The 16060-nt window shown below is 41.3% G+C and overlaps 1 protein-coding gene across 7 annotated transcripts; it reads right to left on the bottom strand.

Annotated features, from left to right (window-relative positions):
* Positions 1–1190: 1190 nt before the first annotated feature.
* Positions 1191–15951, bottom strand: CCDC62 (coiled-coil domain containing 62). Of its 7 annotated transcripts, none has more exons than XM_027469807.3 (13): positions 15465–15951; positions 15183–15346; positions 14726–14918; positions 13945–14111; positions 13132–13233; positions 12633–12801; positions 12446–12547; positions 11501–11589; positions 10385–10488; positions 9044–9778; positions 5117–5297; positions 4819–4950; positions 1191–3177 (listed from the first exon to the last, which is right to left on the bottom strand). In XM_027469807.3, the coding sequence occupies exons 2-13, from the start codon at positions 15216–15218 to the stop codon at positions 3091–3093; spliced, it is 2097 nt and encodes a 698-aa protein (XP_027325608.2). In that variant the 5' UTR covers positions 15219–15346; positions 15465–15951; the 3' UTR covers positions 1191–3090. The 7 variants fall into 7 exon arrangements, 6 of the variants coding, with proteins under 6 accessions (XP_027325608.2, XP_027325610.2, XP_071880705.1 ...); XM_027469809.3 differs by lacking the exon at positions 15465–15951 and having other exon boundaries at positions 1191–1378; positions 3085–3177; positions 15183–15458; XM_072024604.1 differs by lacking the exon at positions 15465–15951 and having other exon boundaries at positions 15183–15458.
* Between the last annotated feature and the right edge of the window lie 109 nt (positions 15952–16060).

The raw sequence follows: 16060 nt of genomic DNA, 5'->3' as shown, positions 1-16060 counted from the left end.
ATTAATTTGTAGCAGTGGCTGGGGCCAGAGACACCCCTTGCTCAGCTACCCCCACACAGTGAAAGTGCTGGCACTGTGCACAAGGACGTGGACTTGGCAGAGGTGCCCCAGGCTGCTTGCAAGCCACACGCGGCTGAGTGGCTACCCTGAGCCTGCCCTGCACTCGTGTTCTGGGCAGTTGGTGTCGCGTGTCCCAGAGAATCATCATAAATTAAGTATGGAATGTGTTGGACAGTGTGTGAAATATGCAAGAAGGATGTAAGAAAAGAATCTCTTTTATTAGCTTATTTGACCTTTTCATTAAAAAAAAGTTCAAACTGAAAATGAAATGTCTTGCTCAGTAGTCAAAGATAAAGAGAGTTTAAATGCTAAAAAGCCAGTCACATTATGGTTAGCCATTGCCATACAGTGCTAAAACAGTCCACGCAAACACCTGATCTTGCTGTAAGCTTTTGCTAGAATAAATAGCTGCTCACTAGGGAAGAGTTGTTTTGCCCACCTTGTGGGTGACAGCTGTCCAATTTCAACAATGTAGGAGGCATTTCCTGGTTACAACACTAATTGGGAACTTCCTATAAACATTATTCATCTCTCTACACGGCAAGTTCCGAACAAAAACAATAAACTAACAAAAATGAATGCTTGGTGTGTCATGCTCTAAAATTATTTCTGAACCACCATAAAAAAGGTATGAAAAATAGTTGCTGTGTGGTAACAATTACACATTGAAGATTCTTAGAAAAACAAGCCAGTATTTAACCTGACCTCATTGCTATAAAAAATAGTTTTGTTTACCTTGGCATCATTGTATGTTTTATTTCAAGTTGAAATGTATTCCAGCGTAGTCACATCTTTTGCTACTTGTGAGTCTTTCAAACACTCATAGAACTATCAAAAAAAAAGTTAGGTAACTTTCCATTGTAGCTGATGGGCTGCTGATCTTCAGTTCTCAAAAATAATTCTATAATGGAAATGTCTTCATCCACTGTAGAAAATTGAAGATTTGTATTAAAAGACAGAAGGCTTTTATTTCCTCTGAAATATATTAAGCAATCACATATACGTCAATTTACTATATACATTTTCATACTGAAGACAGACCAAAAAATACAATAAAAATATAAAGAGGAGACAGATTTGTAAATGAAGTGCTTCACAGAAGGACAACAGTCTCAGGGATACCACTCGCGTGTTATGAAATAAAATGTTTTAATTTCGTTTTGCAAAAAGGAGTGATCTTTGTGCCCTTGGCCTGCCACTGAGTCACAGTTAACAAGAAGTGGCACACAGTACGCTGTCCAAAACCAAACAGATCCTTTTTTTCCCAATGCTTTCCTCCTTTGTGTGGCTCTTCAGCTCTCCCCAGCTCAGTTTCTCTCTGAAGAGAAAATGACTGACCGGTGAAAATGGCTAAATCACTGTCAGCAGGAAATTAACCTAATGTTTAGCACTGCACCTGCCATCAAGTGACTTGAAAGCAATCAACAAAAAAGAAATTCCATCACTTTTCAATACGAAATTACATGAACACGTTAGTTACTTCTGAACCTGCAAAAGCTGCTTTGTTTTTAACTCATCACAGTTGATTCAATGCCTTTTATTAAGAGAAAAAAAATTAAGATTTATTCAGCAGCCAGTGACTTGCAGAGTCACTAAACCTGGTCATGGATTTACAGTGAATTGTGGGTACGTTTGTTCCATCAGTTCTTTCTCACTTGAAGCAAATGAGATTATTTCTGTAGGCTAAGCATGTGCTTACCACTTTGCTGCATCAGCACGGTGCTCAGCAATTTTGGGGATTTGCTCCTGAAACTTTTTAACATCAGTGGTTTCAGGATGCAAGTCACAGCGCTGGTTTCGATCTACAAACCCTCCTGCTTCTTTTAGCTTGGGGCTTATCTTTATAGGAAAAGAAGAGATCTCTGCACAGGAATATTACAGCACAGCGAGGCCGGGCATTCCAGCTACTCAGCATCCATTTCCTCTGAGAGCCCCATTAGCGTGCAGTAAGCAGACCCAACTCACTTTGAGAGAAGACTCAGTGTCTCTGCGCTTAATGCAGAGCATACCTGCCGAAACAGCAGAACGTCAGGGTGCTGTAAACCAACACCACTTCCCAGGGGCATGAAAGGTTCAGCTCCACAGAAGAGACACAGAGTGCAGTTTGAATATACCGAGAAAAGAACTGAGCCCTCCACTGGCCCAAAATTGCATAAGAGCACCCCCACTGTCCCCATGAAGAACCAATACTAGAAAGCCACTGCCACACAGCTTCACACTCCAGCTTACAGAGTAATAATTTCCCTTTGCAGACACGCTCTGCGGTTGTGTCAGCACTGGAAGATTTCCTTTTTTTTTTTTTTTTCTTTCCCCCATTGTTGCTAGCTGTTACTCAGTTTCATGTGGTTTTCTGTGTTTTAACCATATCTGGTTACCCTTTTGTCCTCAGAACCAGACGACACGGTGCCTCTTGCAAGCATCCAACTCACATTGGTAGAACAAATAATCAGACAGTGAGAAATTTCCTGATTTAGAAAAGGAAGAACAATCTGGTATGGGCAAGGCTGCTTTTTTTTTTATATTCAGAAACAGCTCTACTCAATACATTCTACTTTTGGAGATCTGAGCCCTGGAACAATATGCTAAAACAGCCCTTGGCCGTGGCATTGAAAAACACTTCCCAATCTCTTACTCAACAATGTTCATATCCTTGATCCTGTTATCTGTAACACACAGAAGGACTCCAACTACAATAAGCTGTGTGCAGGTACAAGAAAAGCTGCAGGCTCAGGAATGGACCTGCAAGATCTGACAGCCCAGCCTTTTTCTGAGCAGGAAGCGTTAGAAACATGCTTGAGAAAAGTTTAATTATTTGACTAAAGGAATTACTGGCTGCCTTAGTATGTGTTTGCTGCTACAGTACTCACAAGAGTTTTATCGGAAATGCATTCAGAGCAGTGCACTTAGAATCTTGTGCCAGGCCCATCTCAGAAGCCCAGAGACTTGTATTAATATTGCAGATGCATTTATAATGAGAACAAACAAAAATAAATCAAGTGGGGAAAAAAAAAAAAGCATACTCACAAAATATCATAGAGAAAAGAACGGAAGCTTAGCACCTCTTTCTTCTGCACCAGACAACTGCGTTCTGTGAAGAGTCTCTGCAAGTTCTGTTGTCTATATTGTAATGCAAAAACACTACATGGAAATCAAGGAACTTGGACAATAAGAATTACAGAGGTCCCAGATTCAAACTGGCGGGCAGCAATGGTACACTTTTTATTTCCCTCCTCTTCTCCCCCCTCCCCTAAAGAGGGCACAGAATTCATCAGGCACAAATTCTCACTGATTAAATTTTAAGGGTTATTTTTTTACATGCATTGTGTTTTAAAGAGCAGTTTAAAACAGCCTCAGGTAGACCTGGTTTTAAGCAGAGATTAGTTAGCCTGCATAGATTAACCAGAACATGCTTGACAAGTTTTTGCCCAGAACTGCTCCGAAAGTAGATCAAAGTTCTACAGATGTGGTGCAGAAGCTACCCTTGCCAGAAAATATGAGCGTGCTTTATTTTCTACCCGCCGAAGCAACAGCCATTCCAAAGGAGAAGCCAATTCCCAAGCTGAAAAACGCAGTGTCAGGTTGTAAAGCAGCGTCGTGCTCTCGCCTAAAGGATGGCCGGTTCAGCCGAGCTGTGGCATGCCAATCAGAGCAGGAGCCAGACATCTGATGGGGCTGGGCAAGAGCCACAAGCAACTACTGTTCTGCAGAGGGCTTTTCAGGAATCCATCCCACAAGATAGTCTTTGCAAAGGACTACACTGCTGCCGTCTTTCAGGCTGAATGAAATCCTGCAGATGAACTTCTGAACAAAATATCCTTTCAGTTTATGCAAATGCTGGCACACAACCTTTATCCTCTGTCAGCCAGTCCCAGCACAACTAAGGTTTTTTGGTTCTCAATGTTATCAGAATTACTTTTGTTTCTCCGGTACTTAGAGTAAGATTGTTCTGGTCAAGTTCATCTAAGGCCTCAAGGAGTGCAACATTTTTAGGGAGAGGTAATACTTTCAGAGGAAAAGCACAGCTGAAGTTTCAGCATGCAGCCTTCTCATTAGGAGCCCAAATTCTCCCTTTGTGATACACATCAACACTAGTGACAAGTGATACAATCTCCTTTGTTACAAATCTTGTCAAAGCAGAAATTCTTAAGGCTATTTACGAAAACAAACAAGTGCCTCCTTCTCCAATGACTGCTGTAGCTCACATACTCAGGACAGAAACCTCCTATCAGAGTTCATGTTCATAAAACGCATTGCTGTGACAGCTGTTAGACGGGTTCTTTGCCCCTTCAGTATGCTCTCTGACCCTGCAATGAAAGAACTAAAACTATTAACCCACAAAAATTCAAAGGTTATTTATGCTGAGAGTCAGGCTTATATTCCTACACAAAACCATTCTCTGTATCACCATTTCCTGTACTGTCCTCCTTTCCACAAATATAGCCAGCATAATAAACCAGTTCTGAGTGCAAGTCATACTTGTGCTCGCTTTTTTCTAGATCTCCTACAGCTTGCTCCAAAATGCCTTCTTCCTTCCATCTGCTTAGACACATGCAAAAGTCAAATCCTGTCACGACCTTAAGGAGCCATAAAGAATCCTATAAAAAAATCCAAGCATTTTATGCAAAGAAATGCAGGGGTTTGCTCTGCAGCAAAGCATGAGGAGGATATTGCTTATAATGTTGTCGCACAGGTCAAGCACAGTGTTCACAGTGACTCTTCCCAGTCACCTAAATCTAGTCACAGAAGAGCAACAAATACCGTATTAATGCTGCTGCTGTTTGGACTGCAGCGAGGGCTCATGTGGAGGAGAGTGCTAAGCTCCAGATCAGCAACCATCTGTTGAGACTCAGCCAATGCACGCTGCAGCTTACTTGTGGGGTAACAGGCATCCTGGAGGAGACAGAAAGCGAGCCGCAGTTATGAAATCATCTTTCTAGAATAGATGAGAGAGTTATAACAGCAAGAATCATCACTCCCATTAAAAAATGTCTCAGTTCAAAATCAGTCATAATTCCTCATAAAATTAATAAAACACATTCTGCAATAAAGTACTGACTTTGTTGATGGTAGGATTGCAGCATCTATTTTTTGGCTCAATCACTGAAAGGTTACCGATGTCCAAGGAGGAGTTTGCATCAGAGAACTTCTCACATCTTTGAGGTCTGTCTCCTTTGTGGGTGGACGTCAAACAACGGGGAGAATCCGAGTGAAAAGAATTCAGATCCACATTTTCTTCACTGTTAAAAAAAAAATAGAAAAATAAGATATTGCCAGAAACAGCATCACAATTCTTTTTAAATTTGCAAAGAGAAATAAATAAATATTTATGGGCCCCGACCCAAGAAAACCAAACATGTGAGATCACTCTGTTTCTCAGAGCTGTTCCATGTTTGACATCTTCACTAGATGAGCTTCAGTCTCTGAGGACAAGGGTTTGACATTCAACCAATTTCAAGAAGATATTGCCGTGTGCTAGGATATGTATTTAATATCCCAAAGAGCATACAAAAGGCAGTATCTACTTCCTCCCACTACTCCGGTGGTGTTCCTTCTCTCATAAACTATTCCTTTTTTCTTCTTCTTTTTTTGAAATCACCACTTAGGCAAATTAATATTTGTAGGTGAACTTTTTCAAGAGAATCTCAGATGTTTAACACCACTATCTCACTTTGGAGATCACAGGAGAGCTTTCCCAAAGAGGCTTTCTTATATTTATTTACAAATACAGGAGGAAACAGTACATTTAAAGTTCATTTTGGGTAAACCGCGATTAAACCCCAAATTCAGTTGCATGACCATGATTTCAGAGTGGAGTTGATGCACACAAGCTATTGGCATGAGTCTTCCCCCAGGTTTTAAAGCAAAAAAAAAAAATATTAATTTAGCACTGGGTGTATCTGAGTATATTTAGGACTATCTGAAAAGCAATTTAAATGTCAATTAAAGCAACAAATCAGGCCCAGAACATTATTATTGTCAAAACACTGACTTACAAATACCACCAGCTTGCCTGATAGGGTCTGTAACCCTTAATATGCATGTATAAGGATTGAAACTTTCTCACAACTTTCCCCTATGAAAAGATAACTTTATTGAAGTCTACCCTTCAAAAAAAAAAAACAGTTCTCAATTTCAGTGGCTTAAATCAGAATTTTATCATAACATCCCACATCCCTCTGCCAGCTCCAGCAACAACTGATCACAAATCAAGCCTAGAACTAACAAAGGCTGCAGCGCATTAGGAATTGTTTTGGCTCATCTGCTCCAGCAGTACGGGAACCCAGCAGCAGCCCAAATATACGTAAGAAATCTTTCCCTGAAATCACCTGGCCCCCAGACTGAATGCAGTCTGCAGCGTGTTCAAAGACGTGCCCTGGATTCTTCTAGCAGGTTTGAGCTCTGCAGCGCATTTCATCTTCAGCTGCTATTTCCACTTCATAAAGCTTTCAAAAAGTAAATAAAATGGCAACCATCTCCCCAAATAAAACATCTCCATATTCCTCACTCTTCTGAACAAAACATGACTGCTAGCACTGCCTGCATCAGTTACTTAAATACACATCCATTAAATAAAAGACTTTTCAAATTCCCAATGTTTGGTTAAGTATTCTTTAGATACTTGTTTCGGTGGCGCAATCCATTCCATACCTGGCAAGGCTGCCTCAAAAAGGTTTATTTTTCAGTGCCACTCAATCTAAGAAAAAGCCCTTGTGAGAGGTGCCAGCTGAGAACCGTATGCTGTGTCTCATTCCACTTCTCTTGTAAAACACAGGGGTACAATAGGCTCTTAAAAAAGAGGAGCTCGTGTTTGTGAGCTTCTGACAAGAGCAGGCTCTGGAGAGCTGTGACAAAACAAGCTGCAGCAGCCTCGCAGCAGGACACAGAGGTAAGGCAATGAGCACAGCCAGGTTTGAAGGACTGCACAGGCTGGGAGGGAGCGGGGAGAAACGGGTTGGATTTTGAGGCAGGGAGCTGGCTGAAGGCACGGGTGGCTTATTCCTGCGGGGGCACACCGAACAAGTAACTGCTGTCTTTAAAAACAGAACTGAAATAAACATCCCAAGCCAGTAAATGTTGGTCCAACGTAAATGGAGTCACTTAAGCCAGAGCACACAGAAAGGATTCCTGCCTTACAGCTCTTCACGATCTCTCCTGCAGCTGGCTATGGTATTTGGCAGAGTTAATAGGCTGCTTGTTGGCTTGTCCAGAATTCAAGAACTCATGTCAAAAATATTTGCTGGGCTGACAGGGAGGTGCCAGCACCCTTCCGTACACACAGAATACATCATCAGCACTATGAGGCCAGCAATGGGAAACTGGAGGATCCAGATTCAAGTCCTAGGAGGAATGTTGTGTTAAGGCATTAATGGCAGTAGCCAAACAAGATGCCCATGCTGAGGACTGCAATACCACAGCCTCCCTCCCATTTACAGGGTGAGAATGTATTTGGTGGCGAATCAGAATCAGCAATGGTTGGAGAACAGGCATTGGAGTCAATCTATCTCCAGTCTCTCCTAGCATAGCTCCTAGGATCAAAACTTGATAGCTCAGCGAACTCCAAACAGCTGGAGCAGCCCTCCTGTACTGACAGATATCCATTCTGCCTGCATTGCCTGGGTTGAATTTTTCCTTCTCCCCTAAAATCCCCTTAAGGATGAGTCAAAAAACGAAAGCAGTTTGAGTGACTCAGCCTCAGAAGAGATTTGTAGGGGTGACAATGTGTCATTTGTGCTGCTGGACAGAGTAAATACAGAGAGGTGAGGGTAGACGTAAGGGCAAGTCTTGTTTTATGACTTGTGGACAGTGGAAAATGAAGACAGTCAATAACACAACAAGAAGCTCAGCTAAGCTGCATGGAAATGTGCCAGGACAGCACTATTTTTTCCAGCAGCTGCTCATTCACCTTGTTTCTGAAGAAGTCTGTCTCATTGCAGTAATGATTTCTATGGTATTTTTGTTTTAAAAGCAATATAGAATAAAAGCATTGGTACAATCAGATACTTCCCTTCCATAACATTAAATTGTTTGGGTATTGGGCCAGACTTGCTGGTTAAAACTCTTTTCAGGTTTAAACAGCTGTTCATTTACTGTACATGTCAAACTATCAGCTGGAAAGCTACCTCTTCTTCGCCCATCTAAAAAGCAGCTCTGAAGTCGCTTTGTAAAACTTCAGAAATCTTCAGAAAACTTCAGAAGTGTTAACTGGAAAGCCAGTCACTTTTTCAAAAGGACGAAGAGGAACCAGCACTAAAAATCCATAGAAACAGTCACAGCTCTGAATGCCCTTGCTTGTGCAGGCATAAAAACAACTTCTATAACTGCAAAGCAGCATTTATATTTTAGACACCTTCCAGTGCCACTGAGACACTTCAGTATTTTTCTGACACTTCTCAGAATTAGAAACCTCATTCTGCTTGTCCCCAGCCACACGTCCCGCTTTCCTCCCCCAGGATAAACACAGGGAGAAAGCCCCACGAACGAAGATGCTGTCCTTTAAATCTTGTCCTGAGCGAGGAAAAGCAGCCTGTGCAGAAGAGCCATGTCCTACATTCTTGCCCAGCCACTGTGTGATTTCTCAACAGAAATAACACAGTCAGTAAAACATCACACAAAATCTGGGTTTGTTTCTTGCCTTACAGTAATGTCACTGTACAAGTCCACGTCTGGACTGAGTCAGAACCCACCAGATTTACAAGTAACATCTGGGATTTCCAAAAATCAAAAGATTTTTGAAAATCTGCATTTTTCTCTTCAACTGGTTTATTTGGTGAGTTATGCAGCATAAAAATAGAATAATGATACCTTACAGCTATTTTAACTTGTTTCAAATTTGCTACTTTTCAAGTTGCTGGTCTAATTTTAAAACAGCAGTTACTTTAAAGATCCCCTGAAATAATACAAATTATTGAGAGCTTGTCCACTCGAGTTTCTACATAACTTTAGTTTGTCCCTGTCTACTTCTTAAATGTAACAAGTACATAACCTTTTTGAACTGGCATATTTCATCTCTTCTGCAGTCTTGGGACAGTTGCAATCTTTTCTCTGCAATTTACTTCCATTCCCTTTTACAGGTTTGAAAATCTTCAGCCATTCTGGATCTGATACGGGCTTCCACCTTGCATCTTTTTTAATAATGAAGTTACTACTAAATGACTCAGATTCAGATGTGTGAATTGCAACAGAGGTCTCTTTGCTTTTTTGACCAAATACAATTCCAGTTCTCTCTTCCCAGATTTTATTTTCATTATCAGCTTTGTCAGATGTGGCGTTCTGGATCAAGGTATTTTGCGAATCTACACAAGAATTGATGTTAAGCCAATATTCAGGTGAAGATGACTCAAAAGTTTGCTGGTCTCTGCTTTCCACTTCATTCTCAGAGATTTCCCTGTTTCTCAACAGCCTCGTGTTGTTTGCCTCATAAAATAGCTTGCTGTCTAGCTCATCAGAGCTTGATGCAACATCCTGCTTTTCTTCTTCTTCCACTGCCAAGCCTTTCACAACTTTTTGACACCGATTTAAGCGTGCTGATGTAGTTTTCTCCAAGCCTGATGCATCCAGTAACAGTCTATTATCAACTTCACACATCTCAGAGGTGTTTTCTACCCTGCTTTTCGGAACTTGTGCAGTTCCATGATCCTCGCATACCCTGTGGGTACCGTCAGTCCTAACCGACTCTGTTTGGATGTTACTTTCAGGAGCAGGGAACACCGTACCTATGCTACAGTGGTGTGAAAAAGAAATAATCAGAAATACTGTATTTAAAGAGCATATGTAACTAGTCTGGATAAAGCTATACATTAACTAGAGGCTGTAGCCATGGTTCTACAGTGGCTTATATACTAACAAGCAGCTGCATCCTGCCCAAACCCAACAGAAGTCTGCCCCTATTTAACCATGTTACTTTGTAAAAAGAGTCTGAGAGTTCCCTCATGTTTTACCCAACTGATAATTTTGTTTGAACTTTCAGGGTGTGCACCAATTTCCTAATCTGAAAGCAAACTGAATTTTGTTTTTCAAATGTGGAATAGCGGGCCAGATTAACAGCCATACCACCAGAATATTCCAGTTTTTAAAAGAGATTAAGAACTGTCTGACCTCCATACAATATTTCATTTCTGAGACTGATTCTTATGTTGTCCTGACCACGTAAAACAGCTATCTGACAACTGCACTGGATATCTGGTCAAGTCCAGCAAAGCCATCTTGACACAACACACATCTATTTCAGAATGCCAACTGTGTCTCAACAGTGAAGTCTCCTGGAGAGTAAATTAGTATATATAAAAAAATAATAAAAAAATAATTAAAAAAAAGAGTTCTGTACCTCCTTTCATACGCCACCTTTTCATGCTTTTGCCGTAATTCCTGAGAGTTCTCCAAGTTGACATGAAGAAACTGCAAGTCACGCTGCTGTTTTACATAGATCTGCTTAAAGATAGCAAGGCACATTAATGAAGTTCTGGAATGCAAGAACGCTGCTGTCAGGCACTAACACACTGCTGGTATTCCAAATAGATCCTCAAAATATTTTTATAAGCTTTTTTTTTTTTTAATGTATGTGCAGGTTTTTTTATTGTTATTTTGTGCGTTTGTTTTTAAACAAACCATTTTTACATATCTGTAGTCAATTTATTGTCAAAGCCATCCAAATCTAAGGGACTCTCTCTCCATGTATTTACAAAAACATTTTTCTGAAATAAACAGTATTTTTATTACAGGACTGGAGTGGTCTTCTGTAACTAAACCACAATGAACCAAAAATAAAATATCATTACTGCTATTCAGTACTCTGCACAAGTTGTTATTATGTTGTTCAAAGCAAAATTACAGGACAAGGAATGATGACTGCAGTTTTGGTTTTCACTGAACGGAATGTTTTGTATAGCTAACCTGAAAGATAACACACTGATCAATTATTTGCAATAAAAGAATATTGAACGTGCCTTGGAAACATCAAATAAGTGCAGGTGAACACACTGGGTTTAAGTCTCCCTTGAAGCAAGCTCTTTTGGTACACCCTGCCCTTTATGCTGCAGGAGTTCACCTTGGGCACACGTGAGCCAGCACACCCAACTCCCACTGCCTTTCAGATGACTTCGGAGCATAGCACCTTCTGGTTATACACACACTGATGAACTGTTACCTCACCAGGGTGCTGCGGGGATGTTTACTCATTGCAGAACTAAGTAGATACAACTACACAATAGAGGCCAAAAGCCCGTGTAAATACAAGGATTTGTATCAAGGATTTTTAATTTAAACAAAAAAAAAATATCAACATTTGGCAGTGTCTCAACAAGGCAGCAACAGCAAATGTGATTTTTTTTTTCTTTCTTATTTAAGAACAGACAGTTTTAACTTTCACACTGTTCTATGCAAATCTGATGTTACTGAAAAACGTCTTTATAATCTCAGAATAGAAGCACAACTGGGGTCATACCTGTCGCAAACTTGATAGCTCCGTGTCAGTCCGTACTTGTTTAGACTTGGCAAACTGAAGAAGTTGATCCTTTCTCTTTGCTTTCTCAACTGTTTCAAAACATGTTATATAGTTTTCAAGTTACTTACTTTAAGTGAATAGACACAAATCAAGTACATTTGTTTATGCATGTCTGTAGCAGTAGAAACAAGTACCTAAACAAAATAAAAGCACTTTCTTAAGATCAACGGGATCTCTTTTCCCTCTGAACAAAAACACAGTAAGTTGTCTCACAGATTTATTAGGTATTTTCTTCGGGCTTTTCACCTAAACCAGCATCTAGTTTTACTAGTAGCAATATTCAACTTCATTGATTGATACATTTTACTTTTCCATGTTTACATTCTTTCATGGAAAAGAAGCTTAGTACTTAATTCTAAAACATGGCTTGTACAGGTAAGTGCTGGGAAATACCGAGCACCAAAGTACCAAACTGAATTTGTGAACATATTGCTGCTTCAACAGCAACACCTGCTTGCTGCCCACAGGAGGGAGTGAACACGCTAGTAATTTCACAGGGCCTAAGCTCTAGACTTTGCATGTTGCATCTTTTCAGTATATCACCAACTTCTATGCAACCTAACTCAGAAGGAAGAACACCACCCCCATTTATTGTATTAATACCACAAGAGACATGAAAGTCTCAAAAATTCTCAAGAGAGAATCCTCTGAACCATTTACTCCTCCACACATCGTCACATTGGTGAACTTTGTGCTTTTACAAGGTTTTATAAACTGTCCCTGCAGAAGTCCTAGGTACTGCTTTCACAGAATAACACAGAAGGGCATCTACCTTTATTAAATGTCAAGAAAGCTGCCTCCCTCAGATTCCAGTGAACTGCTGTCATCTAGAAGGTTCTGATCTGTTGAAAGTCAAGGCTTGAAAAGCCAACTGCCTGCACTTACCATTAAGTGCAAGTTCATTCTTCAAGACGACATTTTCTTGTTTGAGGTGAATGATTTCTTCCTGCTGTTTATTATTTTCTTTCATCTTTTCACAGAGGTCATCTTTAAAACAAAACATAGTATTTCCCAGCATGAAAAGAAATCACGCTGGTCCATACTTAATGAGGTGCCTGGTATAAACATTTACCTTTCAGCTTATCTGTTTCAAGTATTAGTTCTCTCAGTCTCAGTCTGAGGTCCTGCTTTTCTTTGTTGAGACTGAATTCTTCTGCCTTTGCTGCACGCAGTGCACTCTCCAGCTTTAATTTAGATGTAAACTCAGCAATGTAATCAGTTGTTTCAAGTACAGCCTCTCCCTGAAATATGAAACAGAACATATTCCTGATTATTGTTTTACCTTCACATATGGATCTCAACAAAACAACAGTACGCCTTACTGCAGTAAGTGTAGCTACTTCACAAATTTCCTTCTGGGTTTTTGAGGGGAAAAAAGAAATCAAAGCCAGGAAACATGCCTTTTTATGAAAATAAACCAGTTTATTGTTTGTTGACCACTTTTTCCTTCTCAGTCAAGCCAAAAAATTAAACAGATGTGAAAACAACACAGACTAAAACACTGTGTCAGTCACCAATAAATGCACTGCATTTTGATCACAGTTAGTGCCTGATGAGATGACAGATGTTACCTTCAGCTCAAGCTTTTTAAGAAGCTCCTGTTCTCTAGCTTGCAGCTGACCTTTCTTAGCAGACAGTTCCAAAACGGAGCAGCGGAGAATTTGATTTTCCTCCTAGTGAACAGAAATAACGATGTCAATTTTTACTTCACTAATTCAAAGTTACAGTTTTGCCAGCAAATGTATGGACAACTTTATTTAAAAATCACGAATGGCAACAGAGGATTTGGACAAAAGAAGGCTGAAATAGAAATTGTTCCCCAGTTCTTGTACATCTAAACTTGCTTGTCATCAAGGGCCTTAACAGCCTGCATGCCTTAAAACTATTAGATAGATGAAAACACAGAATACTGCTTTACCGTATTGGACACGGGGAAAGATTATTGTAATAAACACATCATTGCCAAGTCATTTGAAAAAAAATAATTCATATCCTTAAACCAGTTACAGAATATTAACAGTTCTTAATAGTAACCAGTAGCGTAAGTAAGACTTTCTGGAACTTCCCAGTGAAGTACCAGTACAGTTTTGGGGGTTAACACGAAGTCATGGTGCCGGAGATTTTTGGAAGCAAGTTGGTTCTGAACAATGTTCTCCAAAACTAAGTAAGCAAACATCAAATTCCAAATCCTATCCTAGAAAAGCTTTTTTTTTTCTTCCCTCCACATGATTCAGATCGACACCTTGATCTAAAATTACTGTACTAAAAGACACACAACTCAGGAGCCTGATAATCTGAAATATTCATTCACCAGTGAAATTCACAAGTGTCACTGGCATTCCACATGTTTGGACTGCAAAATCAGACCATTATTAAACTCCTACCTCCAGACCCTGACAGTGAAGAGTCACATCTATTAGTTTTTGAGACAGCTCTTTAAACTTCTGTTGTGTAATTTCACATATTGCCTTACTGTCACTCTGCTGAGATTCTAAGAGCTTTAACTTTTTGGTTAATGATTTTATAATGTCATTTCTCTTGTTCAGTTCATCTAAAAAAAAAAAAAAGAGAAGGTAATTGTGAGAAACCACGCTAGATACTTCTGAGATTTTAATTACTGGACAGTGATTTTATACTAATGTATGTACAGTAATTTAATCCTGTGTCCATGAATTAAATGAGTGTTCAATTAAAATCACGTAATTCAGAAATGAATGTTCACTTTGTGCACTCCAAATGAGGATTCCTGTTACCCAGGTCAGACAGAACACAAACTCCATGGTGACTTCTGTGGTACAGCTGTCAAACAAGGCTGTTTGGAGCCACCAGGTGATTTATACAGGTGCCTCATGGATGATATCAAAGCTCTGCAGCAGAACCTCAGGCCACAGGGCTCTGCAGACCACCGGCATGCTTGCAAGTTGTTCTCTCTCCATAGTTACTTCATGAGTCCACAGAAGCAATTTACAAATTCAAATGAACGTCCTACATGATCAGTCCATTTTAGAACCACTGTAGAAGTTTTGATCTCAGAAAGAAGACAATTAAATGTAAGGCTGAAGTGTAGGAAATTGTTCCATACATGATGCAACGCTGTCAGTAAGAGCTCAAAGCATCCAAACTTACTGAAAGACCGGGATCCTATTCTTTATAGACAATGCTTACTGTTTAGCAAGGTGCATCGTTCTGCCAGAGTCAGTATTTTTTGCCGATCATCTTCCCAGGCGAGGCGCTCCCTCTGATGCACGGCAACCATGGCATTCAGCTCCTCCTCTCGATCCTTCAGTTCTGCGATTAAAACCTGGAGCTCTCGCCTCTGCTTCTCAATGGTGCTGCTCTCAAAGCTCGGGCTGAATTTCTAGGAAACACAACACGGCGAACACACTTCAGCACGAAGAACAAGCGTCCCAGTTTCCTGATAACAAACTCCGGGTCGGTTTAAATGGAAATCTTTGTATGTTAGGCACAGAGACCGCCCCTAAACGCTGCCTGCGGCTGTGGTGCCACCTGTGGGCTTTGCCCGAAGCCGTCAGCAGCACACTGAGCGCTTCACGTTTCCAGCAGCCCCCTGCCCAGGGCCCCGGTTCTTGTTTTATTTATTTATTTACTTATTTTTTTTTACCTGAGGCGAAGCGGAGCGCGGCCGGGCCGGGTTCATAGGGGCCGGGGCCGCTGCCAGGCGTTAGCCCGGAGCGGGCAGCAGCCGGCATGGAGCCTTGAGGGGGGGGCGGCTCCCGCTGGCTGAGGCGCCGCACGGCCACCCAGCCGCCTTCTCATCCGGCAGCCCTGCGAGAAAAGGGGGGAAAACACCCAAAAATAATCACAAAAAAACGTAAAACTCCTTGGGGAGTCCCCCCACTACAGCCCTGAGGCGGCGACCCCCTCCCCTCAGCCCCCCACCCACCGGCGCCCTGGCCCTGACGCCACGGCTGCGCCCCGCCCCCGGTGGCCGTTAGGCAGAAGCCCCGCCCCGGAGGGGAAGGGCCTCGGGTTCGAGTCCCGCGCCCGCCAGGAGCTGTCAGCGAAGGGCAAGTGCCCCCCTCGGGCTTGTCGTGGAACAGCTGCAGAGAGGCGGCTGTCTCGCTAATTAAATCTAATTACATCTACGGGTTTATCGCCAAAAATCGCAAAGAAAAGGACTTGGCAGAGGATAATGTACACAGTGGGTTTGAAGTCGTGTAAGTTTATAGTGGCAATTCCAAGACAACGCCAGCAGGGAGCATTTAATGTCTTTAAATGCGGCGGTGAAATACAAAGCACCAAAGCTGTGCTCGGAGCTCTTCGCTAGGAGCCTGGAAGGCTGCACAGCTTTCACTTCACTGTACCTGCCACATGAACACAGTGTGCAGAAGCAAACAAGCAGTCAGACTTTATGCAGGTAAGTCAGAGGTACGCATTTCTGTACACCAGATACATGCTTTAAATACTTAGCTCAGCAGAAAGGGCAGCAGATGAAAAATAAGCGTTTAATTACTTAAATTATTATTTTCCTATATGCTT

This window comes from Anas platyrhynchos, chromosome 16, assembly GCF_047663525.1.
Source record: "Anas platyrhynchos isolate ZD024472 breed Pekin duck chromosome 16, IASCAAS_PekinDuck_T2T, whole genome shotgun sequence".
Lineage (NCBI taxonomy): Eukaryota > Metazoa > Chordata > Aves > Anseriformes > Anatidae > Anas > Anas platyrhynchos.
Note: the sequence above shows the minus strand (reverse complement) of the source record. Positions and strands in the feature narration are given on the sequence as shown.

Coding starts and splice junctions, on each gene's coding strand:
- CCDC62 (XM_027469807.3), bottom strand. CDS start 15,218: ATGAACCCGGCCCGGCCGCGCTCCGCTTCGCCTCAG. Junction 14,919..15,182: donor CGCGCTCCGCTTCGCCTCAG/GTAAAAAAAAAT, acceptor TGTGTTTCCTAG/AAATTCAGCCCGAGCTTTGA. Junction 10,489..11,500: donor AGCTATCAAGTTTGCGACAG/GTATGACCCCAG, acceptor GCTATCTTTAAG/CAGATCTATGTAAAACAGCA.